This window comes from Gavia stellata, chromosome Z (assembly GCF_030936135.1).
Source record: "Gavia stellata isolate bGavSte3 chromosome Z, bGavSte3.hap2, whole genome shotgun sequence".
Lineage (NCBI taxonomy): Eukaryota > Metazoa > Chordata > Aves > Gaviiformes > Gaviidae > Gavia > Gavia stellata.
This window is the reverse complement of record NC_082637.1, coordinates 21140881-21157181: the sequence shown is the minus strand read 5'-3', so window position 1 is coordinate 21157181 and position 16301 is coordinate 21140881. Positions and strand designations below refer to the sequence as shown.

At 40.9% G+C, this 16301-nt stretch overlaps 1 protein-coding gene across 3 annotated transcripts in view; it reads right to left on the bottom strand.

The window, feature by feature from the left end:
* Positions 1-528: 528 nt before the first annotated feature.
* Positions 529-16301, bottom strand: part of GPBP1 (GC-rich promoter binding protein 1) — a 39000-nt gene continuing 23227 nt past the window's right edge. Inside the window, exons 6-13 of one of the 3 annotated variants that reach the window (XM_059833333.1) lie at positions 15824-16047; positions 15111-15177; positions 12621-12805; positions 11665-11805; positions 11028-11192; positions 7410-7594; positions 2139-2241; positions 529-1016 (exon numbers count right to left, since the gene is read on the bottom strand). In XM_059833333.1, coding sequence (XP_059689316.1) covers positions 858-1016; positions 2139-2241; positions 7410-7594; positions 11028-11192; positions 11665-11805; positions 12621-12805; positions 15111-15177; positions 15824-16047 — 1229 coding nt within the window. In that variant the 3' untranslated portion in view covers positions 529-857. Of the gene's footprint in view, positions 1017-2138; positions 2242-6476; positions 6945-7409; positions 7595-11027; positions 11193-11664; positions 11806-12620; positions 12806-15110; positions 15178-15823; positions 16048-16301 lie in introns of those variants that run through there. The other 2 variants (XM_059833334.1, XM_059833335.1) reach the window with 2 other exon arrangements.

Genomic DNA, 16301 nt, shown 5'->3' with positions numbered 1-16301 from the left:
CATTTAATATAAATGCAAACAAAACTTACCAAATTTAAAAACAACACCCTTGATGCTATGCACTGAGACAATACTCTGTACATCAGTTTATTTTCCATGTAGTTGACAAATCCAGTCAGTGTAATGATTTTCTGCATGTGAATAGTAAAATCAAAGTGCTTATTTTCCCACAAGAAATGTGTTCACTGTGAGAACACTGGGTCTTGCAATACCCCATAAAGCTTTCAATTTAAAGGCTAGTTCTGGAAATTTGGAACTGTAACATCAGGGTCTTTTGCTGTTAATAACAACTACACTACAAATGGCTAAAGAGCAGTTATGTGCGGAAGAAGTAGAACAGTACAACAGCTCAATTAAGGAAGAGTTTTAGTGCACTTTGCTGATTTTAGCCAACATGCTACATTGCCCTTTTTGCACACAAAGTGGACTCAAGGATTTCCATTGTAAGAAAGAAATGACTTGGCAAGCAAAACAGTGTCAAGCTGCCATTTTTTTCCTTATAGACTTGGACATTTTAAGACAGAAGCTTTGCAAGACATTACACAATTCTTTGTTTTTATTATTAAATGAGAAAGTCTGATTTGTTACATTGTCACATTGCTAGTCAGAAATGCTTCAGTGATGAAGAAAGTCAATGCTGGGTCAACCCAAGTCCTCATTCTACAACATTCGTTTACAAAGAAATTATAGTAATGTTCAACACACCCAACACAAAATTCCTTGCTTTCTTCAGAGAAAAGTTCCATCATTCTTCCTCTAGTGGGTATGTTACTACATAAATTAGAAATTTTTTTTGACAACACATCCCCAAATTTTCATGAGATCAAAACGGGCTTCTACAGATATTAGAGAAGTCTTCACACATCATCATCATCTGATGTATCACTGCTGCTCGTCTCAGAATCCTCATTCTCCAGAGCAGGTTTGAAAGTGCTGTTTTTCCAGGGGCTAAATTTAAAATCACAGATGAGGCCATTTTTCAAAATGCCATTTTTCCGAAGGCCATTTTTTTGTAACTGAAATGAGAAAACAAGGTGTATTTAGAGAAAGAAAAATCTAAACACAACAATTTGTTGCATTTCAACAGTATCTACATGTTCCTCTTTGGGCTACATTGGATACACAGCACTACCTTTTCCTATATACACACAAAGGAAAACTCCCTGGAGGGTCTTCACTTCTGGGCCAGCTACCTGCATCCAAGCACCTCCAACTGTGCTAAGCTCCTGCAGTAAACAAGACCTTCCCCTCTTCTCACCCACCTCCCTCAGTTGCCCCAGCAATCCCTCCTCCCACATGGTCTTTCCTGCAATGCAGGCCCTTTTTCCACCGTGCTGCAAACATCTGTGCCAAGAAGGGCAGGGTCTGCAATAAGGAAGGGGCCCAGAACAGGAGAAGCAGCAGGGAGAGATGGGTATCCCAATCTGTCTACCTGATGCAGTTCGAAAGTCAAAGACACCGGAGAGAAAGGAAACAACTGGTTCTACAACAAGAAAGGAATTACTGCATTTCCACACATAGTGCAGAAGCTGGGCAACAAGCAAGCATTTAAGAGCTTAATATTCCAAAATGCTCCAACTAATACACGTGTGGCTAGACTGACGGAAATATCAAATGTTCAGATTTAACACTGGACAGGATTCTCCCTTTCAGCTCCCTCTCACTGACCCCATCAGGAATCTACAACACTCCTACTTTAAAAACAAAAATATTAAAAAAACCAAATCTAGATTGCCTTTGAGACTTTGTTACTAGTGAATTAAATGTCTCAATTTCCAACTGAGAAAATTCAGATTTTGGAGCACCAAGGAAACTGCATAAAAACCTTGAAATAAAATCCCCCTTCCTCAGGCTAAGCTGAGGAGCTGGAAAGCCTGTCCAATTCTACTACCAGCAATGCTGAAACTACTCAGGAGCACTCCCTTACCCTTCCCTCGATATTTTGAGAATAGGCCTTATCTACAATAAGCACTGCTTCCCTGTCTTTTTAAAGCAACTATTCTTCCAAAAGCACAATACTGAAACGGTACTGAAATTGCAACATCCCTAACCATCAAAATTACTGCAGATCCTCCTCAAAGGTAGGCATTTAGGGTAGCCAACCACAAGTTCATAATGGAACACCAAGTTAGTGTTACCTGTTCACTAATGACTCGGAACTCCCTCATCTCATCCTCTGTTAGTGGAGCACATGTTTCATCATTTTCACTGTCTTCCTGCCAGCCCATCTCCTTTAACAACCTTTAAATTAAAAAGGACAACATTAAGGAATTTGCTACACACACTCATTAATCAGTCCATAATTTTTTTCTAAAACTCTTACATAAAAGTAGGTTAAAAGCCTTACAAAAGATACATAAAGCACAGAAGTTGAGACGTTCTCAGGTGCTTCACAGATGACCCTGTTTTACCAATACATGTGGTAAAAACTGCACCTTCATTTTAAGGCAAGATATCTGTGTCAGGTGGAAAAGTAAGAATGTATTTCCTTTGCATAACTGCTCTGGTGGAGCAGCAGTGTACCCCCTTGAAAACAGTATGAAGAGACAAAGACTCATACTGAGGAAATCTGCAGGTTTTTTTTTTATAGACCACCCGACCAGGGCGTAGAAGCTGATGAAGCGTTCTACAAGCGACTGGCAGAAGTCTCACAGTCGCAAGCCCTTGCTCTTGTGGGGGACTTCAACTTACCGGATGTCTGCTGGAAGTACAACACAGCTAAGAGGAAACAGTCCCGGAGGTTCCTCGAGTGTGTAGAAGATAACTTCCTGACGCAGCTGGTAAGCGAGCCTACAAGGGAAGGTGCCCTGCTTGACCTGCTGTTTACGAACAGAGAGGGTCTGGTGGGAGAAGTGAAGGTCGGAGGCCGTCTGGGGCTTAGCGACCATGAAATGATAGAGTTTGCAATTTTTAGCCAAGTAAGGAGGCGGGTGAGCAATACCGCTACCATGGACTTCCGGAGGGCAGACTTTGCCCTGTTCAGGACACTGGTCGGGAGGGTCCCTTGGGAGACGGTCCTGAAGGGCAAAGGGGCCCAGGAAGGCTGGACCTTCTTCAAGAAGGAAATCTTGAAGGCGCAGGAGCAGGCAGTGCCCCTGTGCCGTAAGAAGAGCCGGCGGGGAAGACGGCCGGCCTGGCTGAACAAGGAGCTTATGCTGAGGCTCGGGGAAAAAAAGAGAACTTACCACCTCTGGAAAAAGGGGCAGGCAAGTGAAGAAGAATACAAGGACCTCGTTAGGTCATGCAGGGAGGGAATTAGGAAGGCGAAAGCCCAGCTAGAGCTCAACCTGGCCACGGTCGTGAAGGACAACAAAAAAAGCTTCTATAAATACATTAACAACAAAAAGAGAGCCAAGGAGGATCTCCATCCTCTACTGGATGCGTCGGGGAACATTGTCACGAAGGATGAGGAAAAGGCTGAGGTACTTAATGCCTTCTTCGCCTCAGTCTTTAACAGCCACACCAGGTATCCTCAGGGTATCCGTCTCCCTGAGCTGGATGACAGGGATGGAGAGCAAAATAGGCTCCCCATGATCCAGGAGGAAGCAGTTAACGACCTGCTATGCCACCTGGAGACTCATAAGTCTATGGGGCCTGATGGCATCCACCCAAGGGTGCTGAGGGAGCTGGCGGAGGAGCTTGCCAAGCCACTCTCCATCATTTATCAACAGTCCTGGTCAACGGGGGAGGTCCCGGATGACTGGAGGCTTGCCAACGTGACGCCCATCTACAAGAAGGGTCGGAAGGAGGATCCGGGGAACTACAGGCCTGTCAGCCTGACCTCGGTGCCGGGGAAGGTTATGGAGAGGTTCATCTTGAGGGCGCTCACGGGACACGTGCAGGATAACCAAGGGATCAGGCCAAGCCAGCACAGGTTCATGAAGGGCAGGTCCTGCTTGACCAACCTGATCTCCTTCTATGACCAGGTGACCCGCCTAGTGGATGAGGGGAAGGCTGTTGATGTTGTCTACCTGGACTTCAGCAAAGCCTTTGACACTGTTCCCCACAGTATTCTCCTAGAGAAGCTGGCGGCCTGTGGTTTAGACAGGTACACTCTTCGCTGGGTAAAAAACTGGCTGGATGGCCGAGCCCAGAGAGTTGTAGTGAATGGGGTGAAATCCAGCTGGCGGCCGGTCACAAGCGGAGTCCCCCAGGGCTCAGTTTTGGGGCCGGTCTTGTTTAATGTCTTCATTGATGATCTGGATGAGGGGATAGAGTGCACCCTCAGCAAGTTTGCAGACGACACCAAGTTGGGCAGGAGTGTTGATCTGCTCGAGGGTAGGAAGGCTCTGCAGAGGGATCTGGACAGGCTGGATCGATGGGCTGAGACCAACCGGATGAAGTTCAATAAGGCCAAGTGCCGGGTTCTACACTTTGGCCACAACAACCCCAGGCAATGCTACAGGCTTGGGGATGAGTGGCTGGAAAGCTGCCCCGCAGAAAAGGACCTGGGGGTGTTGATCGACACCCGGCTGAATATGAGCCAGCAGTGTGCCCAGGTGGCCAAGAAGGCCAACGGCATCCTGGCTTGTATCAGAAATGGTGTGGCCAGCAGGAGCAGGGAGGTGATCATGCCTCTGTACTCGGTGCTGGTGAGGCCGCACCTCGAATACTGTGTTCAGTTTTGGGCCCCTCACTACAAGAAAGACATTGAGGTGCTGGAGCGTGTCCAGAGAAGGGCGACAAAGCTGGTGAGGGGTCTGGAGCACAAGTCTTATGAGGAGCGGCTGAGGGAGCTGGGGTTGTTCAGTCTGGAGAAGAGGAGGCTGAGGGGAGACCTTATCGCTCTCTACAACTACCTGAAGGGGGGTTGCAGAGAGGTGGGTGTTGGTCTCTTCTCCCAAGTGACTAGTGACAGGACTAGAGGAAATGGCCTCAAGTTGCGCCAGGGGAGGTTCAGGCTAGATATTAGGAAAAAGTTCTTTACCGAGAGAGTAGTGAAACATTGGAATAGGCTGCCCAGGGAGGTGGTAGAGTCACCCTCCCTGGAGGGTGTGTTGTGCCTTGTTGTTGTTGTGTGGTGGTTGGCTTACGTGGGTTGTTTGTGGGGTTGGGTTTTTTTTGTTTTTTTGGGTTTTTTTGGTTTTTTTTGGTTTGTTTTTTTTTTTTTCAGGTTGGACTTGATGATCTTACAGGTCTTTTCCAACTGTAGTGATTCTGTGATTTTCCTGGATAACAGAGCAGCCATGATGAATGCTGGTGGATTCCCTCTATGGGAACCAATTCAGGATGCAATGGCCTCATGTAGTTTCTTTTTTTTTCTAGCACATGCTAAAGTCAGAGCCAGGACAGGCTTCTTTGCAACTGAATCTCACCCAACAACAGATGCTGGTATTTCAGCATAGACAGACTAAAACTAGGAGTGAGTTTTGGGATGAGGGGAGGAAAAGAAACGAGACAGATTCCTCTCGTGACTAAGCTTGAGATGTCCAAAAGACGCAATAACCAATGTGTTTTAGCTAGTGCCAAAAGTGGGACAGCAGTATCTGAGCAGGAAGAAAGCGGTTTTACATGTGAAGATGCTGTAGAAACAGGGGTTATCTGAGAGTGAAGGCACCGTGACATTTAACAATGAAAACAGTAAGCTCTCTTGCTGCAAAGTTTTTGCCAAAAGAATTAGTACCTTCTTCATGCAAACCATATGCCTGCTGACCTCAAATGTTAAAGGAGGTTAAAGCTATTTCACAAAAAATAAAGAGGTTTGTAAAGTATATGCCAGAACTGACATAAGAAAGTGACACTTAGAACTGAAGAATGGTGAATATATTAAAACAGGGAAGTAAGACAAACTCACAGCTGATGTCATGTGCCAGGTACTTCATTTAGCCAGATGTCAGCAAAAAATGCCCTTCAACATAACCCTCCCCACAAAGAACTCTAGGTCCCACTAAAATGGATGTGCATTGGGCAAACTTGTAGGTGACCAATGACACCAGTGACTGTTGTTAAAACCATAATAAATGCCTGGAATTGTAAAAGGAGAAGGGGAGAACAGCACTGCTTTGTTTAAAAAAGTTAACAGAACAGTAACAGAAATGGAAGTTACATCATCTGTAGTATTTGGACCAAATTGGACAATGTGACAGACAGCAGCAATTAAATCCTCAGGAAGCAGCAGGAAGAATATGCAAGTCATCCAAAACTCTCTTTTACGAGACTACGTGCATTTGCATAGACATACAGAAAAAGATTCGCAAATATAGTTATATTTCTGGCAACAGTAACTTGAGTTAGAAAGTTTTACTCCAAGTAATCTAAGATGTTAATAGTATTAAGTACAATAAAGTTAATAGTTACAGACCTCCTGTTAATGTAAATAAAATTTAGGGCAATGGCTAATTAACTTTTAAGCAACATTGCCTAAAGTTAGCAGGACCACTGTCCCTTTAAAAAGACACTAGGCTTCTAGAATGGTTAAAAGTGTGAACTATGTAAAAAAATTCAACTTCAGGTTAGCAGACTTGTCAACATGCAGCCATCCTGTTGGTGTCAACTCCCCCAGCAGAAGAAGAGAAGCCCAAGATGTATTTTGTACAAGATGTGCCAATACTGTTACTAGGTATGCTTAAGTATCCTGTGAGTTAAGTTGGTCACTTCAAGTTCAATTTTCCACAAAAAGGCTTATCATTCCATCTGTCTACATGCGTGCACAGGTCACAGCCAAATGGCTGGGACAGTATGGAGACACAGCCTCTCTGGGATACCAGAAAGGAAAGGCACTTGCTCAGAAACCCTATGAAGGCCACTCAAAGTCATTTGAATTGAAAAATGAGAGTTAGATTTCACTCCTATCTTCTAGTCAAAAAATCATCAGCAGCAGCCGCTAGTGGCCAAAGATTTCTGTCTCCACAGCCAGCAGTGGGAAAAAAAGGAACAGAGCAGGGTGCATTTCATTCTTCATACTCACGAGGGATAAGAGGTCATAGAAGTTTCCTCTGCAGGTACTGCAAAAGCAAAAGTTCTCTAGTCCAATGTATACGTATAATCTATCACTAAAAAAGAAATTGTCTCATCTATCACTGTAATTCTGTAGCTGCCAGAAACAGTAAGAATCTGACAGAGCTCATGACAAGCTCATCTCCAGACTGAGTTGTGATTTCCCAGCAGTGTCATTCTCATCTCTACCAGTTGCTACTGCAGTTACTTTTATGAGATACTAGAATTGTTTCAAACCTTTTTTGAAGTTACTTTCTCCCTTTCCAGTACGTTGTCTTGTGATATCACTGACAGTGTCAACTAGTCAGCTACAGAAATAATTAATTATTTTAACAATGAGGAAAAACTCAGTGGAGCTCATTAAACATTTTATGAGTCCTCAGTTTTCAGATTCTAACTTCTGAACTAGTAAGTATTTATGACATGCTCACTTACCATGAAGGAACACTCTTTATATTATATGAAGTACATACCTATGCTCTGCCTCAAGTGAGCTTGAAAGAACATCTGCCTGAGGGAAAGCTGAAGATCGAATGATCTGTTGAGATGTAATTGAAGCATTGCCATTCTCCTGTGGAATTTCATTTTCAAAGTTTCGGTTTATATCTCTCTCATGATGAGGACTGTTGCTGTTACGCAAGTTAAAAGACTCATCATCCTGTTAAAAATAATTATATATTACAAAGTTTAAAAGTAAATTCCATTCACAAGTAAATGTCTGCAAGTGCTGCAATTCAGTGATTCAGTTTAATTTAAATTAAGTTTAAATGGAGACACTCTATATTACTTCAGGGTACTTCTATTCATACTTCTAGAGTTTGCAATACCTGGATACTACAAAAATCTTAATTTATGCCACTGATCAAGTAATGCAGAAAGCAACTCCCACGCTCTGCCTCAAACTTTGTAGAAAAAAGTTCCAAACATATCTTAAAATTCAAACTTATTTAAACTGCCTTTCATATTTACAGAAATAACAAGTTATCTGTTGAACTTACAATCTATGTTCCTAATTAAGTATCAGAGCTGTGTGTGTCAGAAGTTTGAAAGCGTAAGAGTCCCGAAGTTTACTTAGTATAAGGGGCAGGCCACAGCCACCATACCTCAACCAGCAAATTCATCTGCCACAAGTTCAGAAACACTGGATACTGCTCTTTAAATTCAGACAACTTCCCCTACACACTTGCACTCACCACAGCTTCTCAGGCTGTTGCTAACAGCAACTGTAACTTACTAGCCATGAAATAAGAACTAGGAAGAAAGTTTATTTAGAAAGCAAACTGTTCAGGCTCACTCAAATATTAAAGGCTCTTTAATCCTATGAACCAGAGATGTTTCTTTTTATTCCACTCATTCAGCAACCTGTAATTCCTATTCAGTAATGAGCCCAACAGCCTCAGAAGTCTTACCAACTGTAAAAACAAAGAGGAGAGTACAATCATTATCTACTTAACACCTTTTTGACAACAAAATCCCTAAACTGGGCATATGAGAGCATTATCCATAGCAGAAGGCAATCATTCCATCAGCCAGTTCCGCACTTGTAAGAAACCATACTTCAGAGTCCAGGATCAAGACCATCATCATCATTTCCCTCCCATTCTTAGTGTTGTCTGCTTCCTTAAGTTTTAGAATGCTCAGCAAGACTTTATGAAGAACAAGTATCCCAGTAAACATATATTCGGCTGTTAAGTCATACACCTGAAGAATGCACCTCATATTATCAAACAAAATTCATATAAATATTAAACAATTTTAATATATAGAGGGCAAAATAGCTTCTTCCCAGCATGATTCAGCTGCTGATTATGATTTGTCTCATTATTTCAGAGGTGAAATCTGTTACTGCAAGCCTTAAAGTTCCATCAACAGGATTGTGTTACAGAAGACTGTTGGGCAGTTATCTCTCCATCCACTCAGTTGGACACCATGTCTTCTACTGATGATCATTAAAATGAATGTTGGAAGTAGGACAACTATTAGTTACATGGTTTAAGATCTTTTCAGACCTGTTAGTGAAACAGCAACAGCAGGGAAAAGGAAGCATGCACTTACCAACAACTACTCCAGGCTACGTGTTACATACACCTGTCCAACACCATTACAAGTTCCCACTACTAAAAGCCTTTTTTTTTTTTTTTAAATACACTTGCTTCTGAAAATCTGCTGTATACAATGGGACAACCAAATGCATTTGACATATGTATCATAAAGATATTATGAACTCAAGACAAATTCAGGAAGCAAAACCCCCACCAAGTTCATGTACTACTTTCAGAATTCTGAAGCTCTAGAGTGTGTTTCCCCAGCATCTTTTTAATCTTAAATCAAAGTCTTTGTTTATTCCTTAACACACATGAACAATATTACCTGCAACACCCATCTCAGGGTGCTCAGCCACAGAACGCCTAATGGAAAGATGCAGACCTTTAACTCACACATACAGTTAAGTTGTACAGGCCCATTACAGCAAATTTTATTTTGCCTGAAATAGCAATATACGGGACATACAGGACAACCACGTGATCAGGCCCAGTCTAATCTTTTCTTTTTTTTTTCCTAAACTTTTCAGGGTTCAGGAAAGGCAGGTCCTGACTAACCTGATCTACTCCTATGACAAGGTGACCCGCTTAGTGGGTAAGGGAAAGGCTGTTGATATTGGCCATGTACACTTTAGTAAAGCTTTTGACACCATTTCCTACAGCATTCTCCTGGAGGAACTGACTGCTCATGGCTTGGATGGGTGCACTTTTCGCTGGGTAAAAAAATGGCTGGATGGCCGGGCCCAAAGAGTTGTGGTGAATGGAGTGAAATCCAGTTGGTGGCCGGTCACAAGTGGTGTTTCCCAGGGCTCAGTACTGGGGCCAGTTCTGTTTAATATCTTTATCAATGATCTGGATGAGGGCATCAAGTGCACCCTCAGTAAGTTTGCAGACAACACCAAGTTGGGCAGGAGTGTTGATCTGCTGGAGGGTAGGAAGGCTCTGCAGAGGGATCTGGACAGGCTGGATCAATGGGCTGAGGCCAACCGGATGAAGTTCAACAAGGCCAAGTGCCGGGTTCTACACTTTGGCCACAACAATCCCAGGCAATGCTACAGGCTTGGGGACGAGTGGCTGGAAAGCTGCCCCGCAGAAAAGGACCTGGGGGTGTTGATCGACACCCGGCTGAAGATGAGCCAGCAGTGTGCCCAGGTGGCCAAGGCAGCCATCAGCATCCTGGCCTGTATCAGAGGTAGTGTGGCCAGCAGGAGTACGGAAGTGATTGTACCTTTTTACTCGGCACCAGTGAGGCCACACCTCAAATACTGTATTCACTAAAAGACAGACATTGAGGTGCTGCAGCGTGTCCAGAGAAGGGCAACAAAGCTGGTGAGCGGTCTAGAGAACAGGTCTTATGAGGAGCGGCTGAGGGGACTGGGGTTGTTTAGCCTGGAGAAGAGGAGGCTGAGGGGACACCTTAACACTCTCTACAATTACCTGAAAGGGGATTGCAGAGAGGTGGGTGTCGGTCTCTTTTCCCAAGTGACAAGTGATAGGACAAGAGGAAAAGGCCTGAAGTTGTACCAGGGGAGGTTTAGATTGGATATTAGGAAAAACTTCTCCACTGAAAAGGTTATCAAGCATTGGAAAAGGCTGCCCAAGGAGGTGGTTGAGTCACCATCCCTGGAGGTATTTAAAAAACGTGTAGATGTAGGACTTAGGGACATGGTTTAGTGGTGGACTTGGCAGTGTTAGGTTTATGGTTGGACTCAATGATCTTAAAGGTGTTTTCCAACCTAAATGATTCTGTGATTAGGTTAGCGTACTAAGCCTATTTTATTCTTTTAATTGTTGCTAAAGGCACAGATGTACCTAAGTTATTAACACGTATAAACAGATACTGAAGAAAGAAAAAAAGAAACTACCAAGAAGCACTGGAGGAAGAGTAGTACTTGGAACAACTTTAAATTTATCAAAACATAATTCCTCTCCTTCATTTAGAGATCCAAGACCATGACTTAACAGCTGTTTACAGCAAAATATAACGTAGTTCATAGTCCATGGGAAAACTACTATTGCTGGATCTACGATAGGTATGAAGAAAACTACCTTCTCTTGCCCAGCATGATTCTCGTCTTCATGTTCCTCTTCCACTCTATCTCGTTTCAATGCTTTCAAAAACTCACTCTTCTTATCAGTCCGCATTCTTGTCAATTTTGTTAAACGAGGCTGACCAACTTTGTCAACAGGGGATGAAGAATTTGACCGATTACACTAATGTAGGAAGTCAAAAAAAAGAAAGTATATTAGAAGTTTGTTCATTTAGAAGACTGAATGAAAGACAAAAAGACTCCCTGGCACCTATAGTTTCAGGTTTCACATATCCACAGTCAAAAGCAGAGGGAAGATACTGCATTTCAGTATATATAGTTCTTACATGTAAACCGAGTGATGCAGGTTTATGGAGCACTGCTAATGAACAGTGGACCTTCTGAAGTGTCTCATACCATTAGCAGTTTTGAAGCTTAAACCTATCAGGTTATACTTTCTAATGCACCATTTTTACTCCAAATCAAACCTACAAAGCAAATTGTGCAGTAATGGCCAGTGATGTGCCTTCCACATTTCTCACACGTTAACTTCCAAAAAAACATATTTAATACAATTCTGCATAAAACTTACTGATCCCCTTATCTAACCAAATTAAATGTTTTATAGATTTGATAAAAACTAGACATTGCTTTACCTCTTTCACTGAATTCTGTGATACAGCAAATGCCTTGGCAGTTGATTTGAAAGGACTGAAAGTGCCAACACTATATGTAGATTCATGAGGAAATGGATTCCCAAGTTTATTTTCTTTTGCTTGGCTTTTCCACTGTGTAGGCTAAACAAAAATTTGAACAGAAATTTAAAGAGTCATTAACTACCATAGAATTCTTTTCAGGAATGTTCAAAAAAATTATTAAGCAAAAGCAAATCATGCCTACAAACAAGTGCAAACACTTGTTTTCTTGTGGAAAAGAGACTGTTTATGAGCAATTCATTCGCTCACAAATATTGTTTTACACTTGTTATATAAAGACTAAAATTTTAAAACTATTAAGACTCTCATATTTGAGGTATTAAGAATCAAAATATGACTCTCCAAGAGCTGAAAGTATTGTTTTTTTGTAGAATGTTAGAGAGTTAAGAACTACTCCATTATATGCTCTCAGGAGCACAGAAAAAATCCTGAAACAAAAATCAAGAGATGAACACGGAAAGTTGCTTTTGGGAAGGGACCAGAATAACACTAACAGGTTGCAACATCATCTCTATCAATAATTGGGATAAATGCTGAAGGTATTTTTATGGTAACTGTATCTCTCCACTAGATATCTATTCTTCTGTTAAAATCATATATACAAAAGGCATTGCTATTTCATAAGTTAAAAACATACTTTTCACTCTCACTTGGACAGCTCTTGTACTTCTCAAAAAAACGTAAGAAAGAAGCAAAGAGAGATCCAATTACAGTATAGTTTAAAAAGAAAAATGAGAAAAAGGTTTTCCATTCACTTTTGGGGTGTGCTGCATTTAGCAAGAGTTGAAAGCCTAATAACCTAGGAATAGTACTCTCAGGAGTGAAATAAGCAAATTCAGAATTACAGCATAATTTTTTTCAGCATGTTGTTCATGCTACTGGTATCCAAGACTCACCTTTGCGGGTGGAGTGACAGGTTTAGGGACTAATCCTTTATAAACACTTGTGCCAGTTCCATTCCTTACCGGCTGTGAATGAAGACTTCCTACTACTGGGAATCCAGATATCTGCAGTTCTTTTGTACTGCCCTTTTTAATGACCAGCATTCTTGGAGATCTAGATTTAGGATTCAAAGGGTACTCTGGAAAAAAAGTAGAAGTGTATATATATACACATACGTGCATGTGTATACAATCTTAAGTTTCTAGTTCATAAGGTATGGGATAGCCATATGGTCCACAGCAAACAGGCATAAATCAGGAACTTAGTCCACTATTAGTTCCACAAATAAAACACTGTACAAACCTGGATAAACACAGGTTCTGCTCCATTTTCTACAACGACCATTTGTAAAATATTTCACTTGGCAATGCAGGAATTTTACTTTTGGAAAGTAAAGATATTCTTCAAAGAAGCCAGCTACACAACTCTCATTTGCAAATCTAAAATCCAAATACTATTAGTCGTTGATAGTTACCTAATTTTCAAAGAGATTATGGTTTTCGTCTTTCCCTTTATGGTTATGAAAAGAATAATAACTTACGTATTTATTAACAGCTCAGTTTAGAGCCAAATGCTCCGCACCAAGATACTATAAACACAAGACAAGAGATGTGCACTACTCTAGACCAGTTTCTCTATGGCAATGACCAGTTTCTCTATCTCCATGCCTCAGATGGGCATAACAGAACATCTGAAGATTACAACATTTCCATGTTCAAGAGAGCGCTAATTCAGAGACATACAGTCCACTGTGATACTAAGTAACTGACATTTAACAGTTTTAAAGAACACCTATTAAAACCAGTTCTAAAATTCTCAAAAAGTGAAAAAAATACTTTCATTATTTTTTGCACATGCATTCCACTGCTGCATTAACATCCTCTTCCAAGATATCTCCTCTCCCTGCAAGCATTCCTACTTCACAGCCAAAGTCACCACATCCTATGTTTAAAAAACTCTATCTTAGAAGTGTAAGTGACTTTAGCTTTGTTTAGCAGGTAGATGTTACAAAACATTCGCGATATCTGTATACTTTGCTCTCACTAAACTTTAACGAAAAGACTTTTCATAATACTCACATGCTCCCATCACATATACACAAGGTAAAATGGAATCTAACAGAAGCATACATTTATAACAGGCATTAGAAGGGGATGGTAACATTCCTCCTGTCCTCAATATTGTTTCCTTTAAAAGGGAATAATAATAGCCTTAATTTCAGTTTGCAATAGCAGAGCTGCAATAAAGTAAGATACCAAGCTGTAAGCTGTAACAAGCCACTGCACTGCAGCTTACAGGTTGGACTAGGTGATTTTTAAAGGTCCCTTCCAAACCAAATCATCCTATGATTTTATGTAGGTAGAAGAATTGTTCCTTCCTTTGCTTGTGAAGAGTGATATCCAAAAAGCCTGGAAAACTTGCCGTCCTTCAGATCATACTGAGCCACATCATGCAGCAGCCACAGACAGAGTGCTGCAAAGGTTGTAAAACGCGTAAATTGCTATGTTATTTTTCCAAACTTGGTTAGGAAAGAATGTAGTTATTGTTGCTCTTTCAATAAAAGAGAACTGTATTTCCTGACTTTCACATGAAAGCTGCTAAACACAGAAAACCAGAAAGCAGTTGGCCTACATCTAGTGTAACCTAAGAGTGCAAAACATACTGGGGAAGTATGAGAAAAAGAATCAGCAAATTAAAGCACCATTTAAAATGAGCAACAAGTTTCAGATCTCAGTATTAGCAACAGTTTAAGTAGTAGCTTTTAGTTTTAATTAAAGTTATTTCTTCATAAAGAGAAAGGTTCTTACTTTGAGTAAGTTTATTACTTTAAAACCTGGGCAACCTAAAGCTGCCACTTTCTTAAGAGTGAACACTTGACTACATAAAGCCCACAGAATATCAAGTGGTAGCCAAATTTTATCAGGTAGAGATGAGAACACAATCCCAGGCTACAGTCCAGTTCAAGGCCCACTCTCAAGATCGGACTTGTAACAAGTAATTTGTAAACACAACTAAGACATTTGCTTCCAGGAAGAGACCTTAAACCTCTGCAAGCTAACCTGCTCTTCCCAGCCCTCCCAGGTTTCTCTCCAAACTCTTCCAACAGCTCTGATCAGTCAGAAGCATTCTGACTAGTGATCTGCTAGCAATCACATCACTAGTTTAGGTGACCCACCTTCATTGCATTTCCCCTTGAAAATAAAAGTGAAGATAAATTCTTGACAACTTTACAAAACTGATGTGTACTTGTTCTGAGACAGAATCCCAGTTGTGGCTGCATCTACAGACCAACAGATTGATATTCAAATAGAACTGTTACCTCTCTAACAAAAAGATACTTACATTGTAATAGTATTGAAGTTTCCTCAACTTCCTGTGTTTCAAATAAAACAACTTCAGATCTCTGCTACATTTTTATATTTAAAAACATCAAAAATACTTACCCCACACACCTGCAGCTAAAGATTTATTCTGGTTTGGTTCCCTCTCATATTCAGGGTTCAAAGATGGCTGAAAGTAAAGTTTTATCATTATTAAAAAAATAAGTCTTGAATTCTGGGACCAGTGAAATAAAGAATCACAATAATATCTCTGCTGTCAAAGATTTTTAAATGGAGACAGACTAGACACTTTCCCTTGCGACACAAATAGGTCAATGCTCATTTGTTTCTCTTCTCCAACAAAACATCTCAGGCAGCAGTCAATACCATTACATGATCTGTCCAGAGAAAGCAATAAACAGCAATGTATGGTTCTTCAACAAGGAAGTTCACCCTTCCTCTTACATCCTACAATTCTAGGTTGAAGCATGGGATCTCAAAGGGCCATTGCTAGAAAGATCACTTTGTTAGTACTTCAGATTTCCAGTAAGGTAACTGTGTAGAATTTAATATACACATACCACAGTAAACTGGAACTCAACTGCAGTTTCATTTAAACACTTCAGTGATAATAATAAATATATAAGGATAAAAACTAGATAAAAAAGGAGAAATAAGTTAGTGGACAAATGACTAACACCCTCTTACCTATGGGAAGGGTGATCCCTTATATGATGATCTGAAACTGGTGAAATCTCATGAAGTAGCTTGTAATGGACAAAATGGCACTCGCAGAAACAATGAAACCTTGTTTATTATAATTACAATTAACTTACAAAATCCTCAGCCTCAAACTGTTTGGGTACTTCTTTGTCTTCCTTTTTCCCACTTTCATTGTCAGGTACATTGTTTTCATGAAGTCCTTGGCCTTTTCCACAGTGAAAAGTGCTGGTACGAGCGCGGGAACCTCCACCATTGTATCCCCCACGATTGTTTATATTTCCTGTACCATTTCTGCCTTGTGAACGCCAACCATTCTTCTCTTTTCTCCCAAAATGCCCTTAGATTTTTAAATTTTAAAGAAATGTAATTACATACAATTTTAAAAGAATATTCTATTGTTAGAGAAGTTAAGGCAGCAGCTCTACACTCTGGGATGTGACAGCATAGTAAACTTAAGTTTTCATTCACATAAGCAGCAGGGAAGAATCTTACAAAACACTGCCAGAGAAAGAGGATAGTAGTCCAACATTAAGACAAGTCAATCTCTTTTTCTGGCTGCTCATTTATATGTTGTTGGCTAGAATATTAACT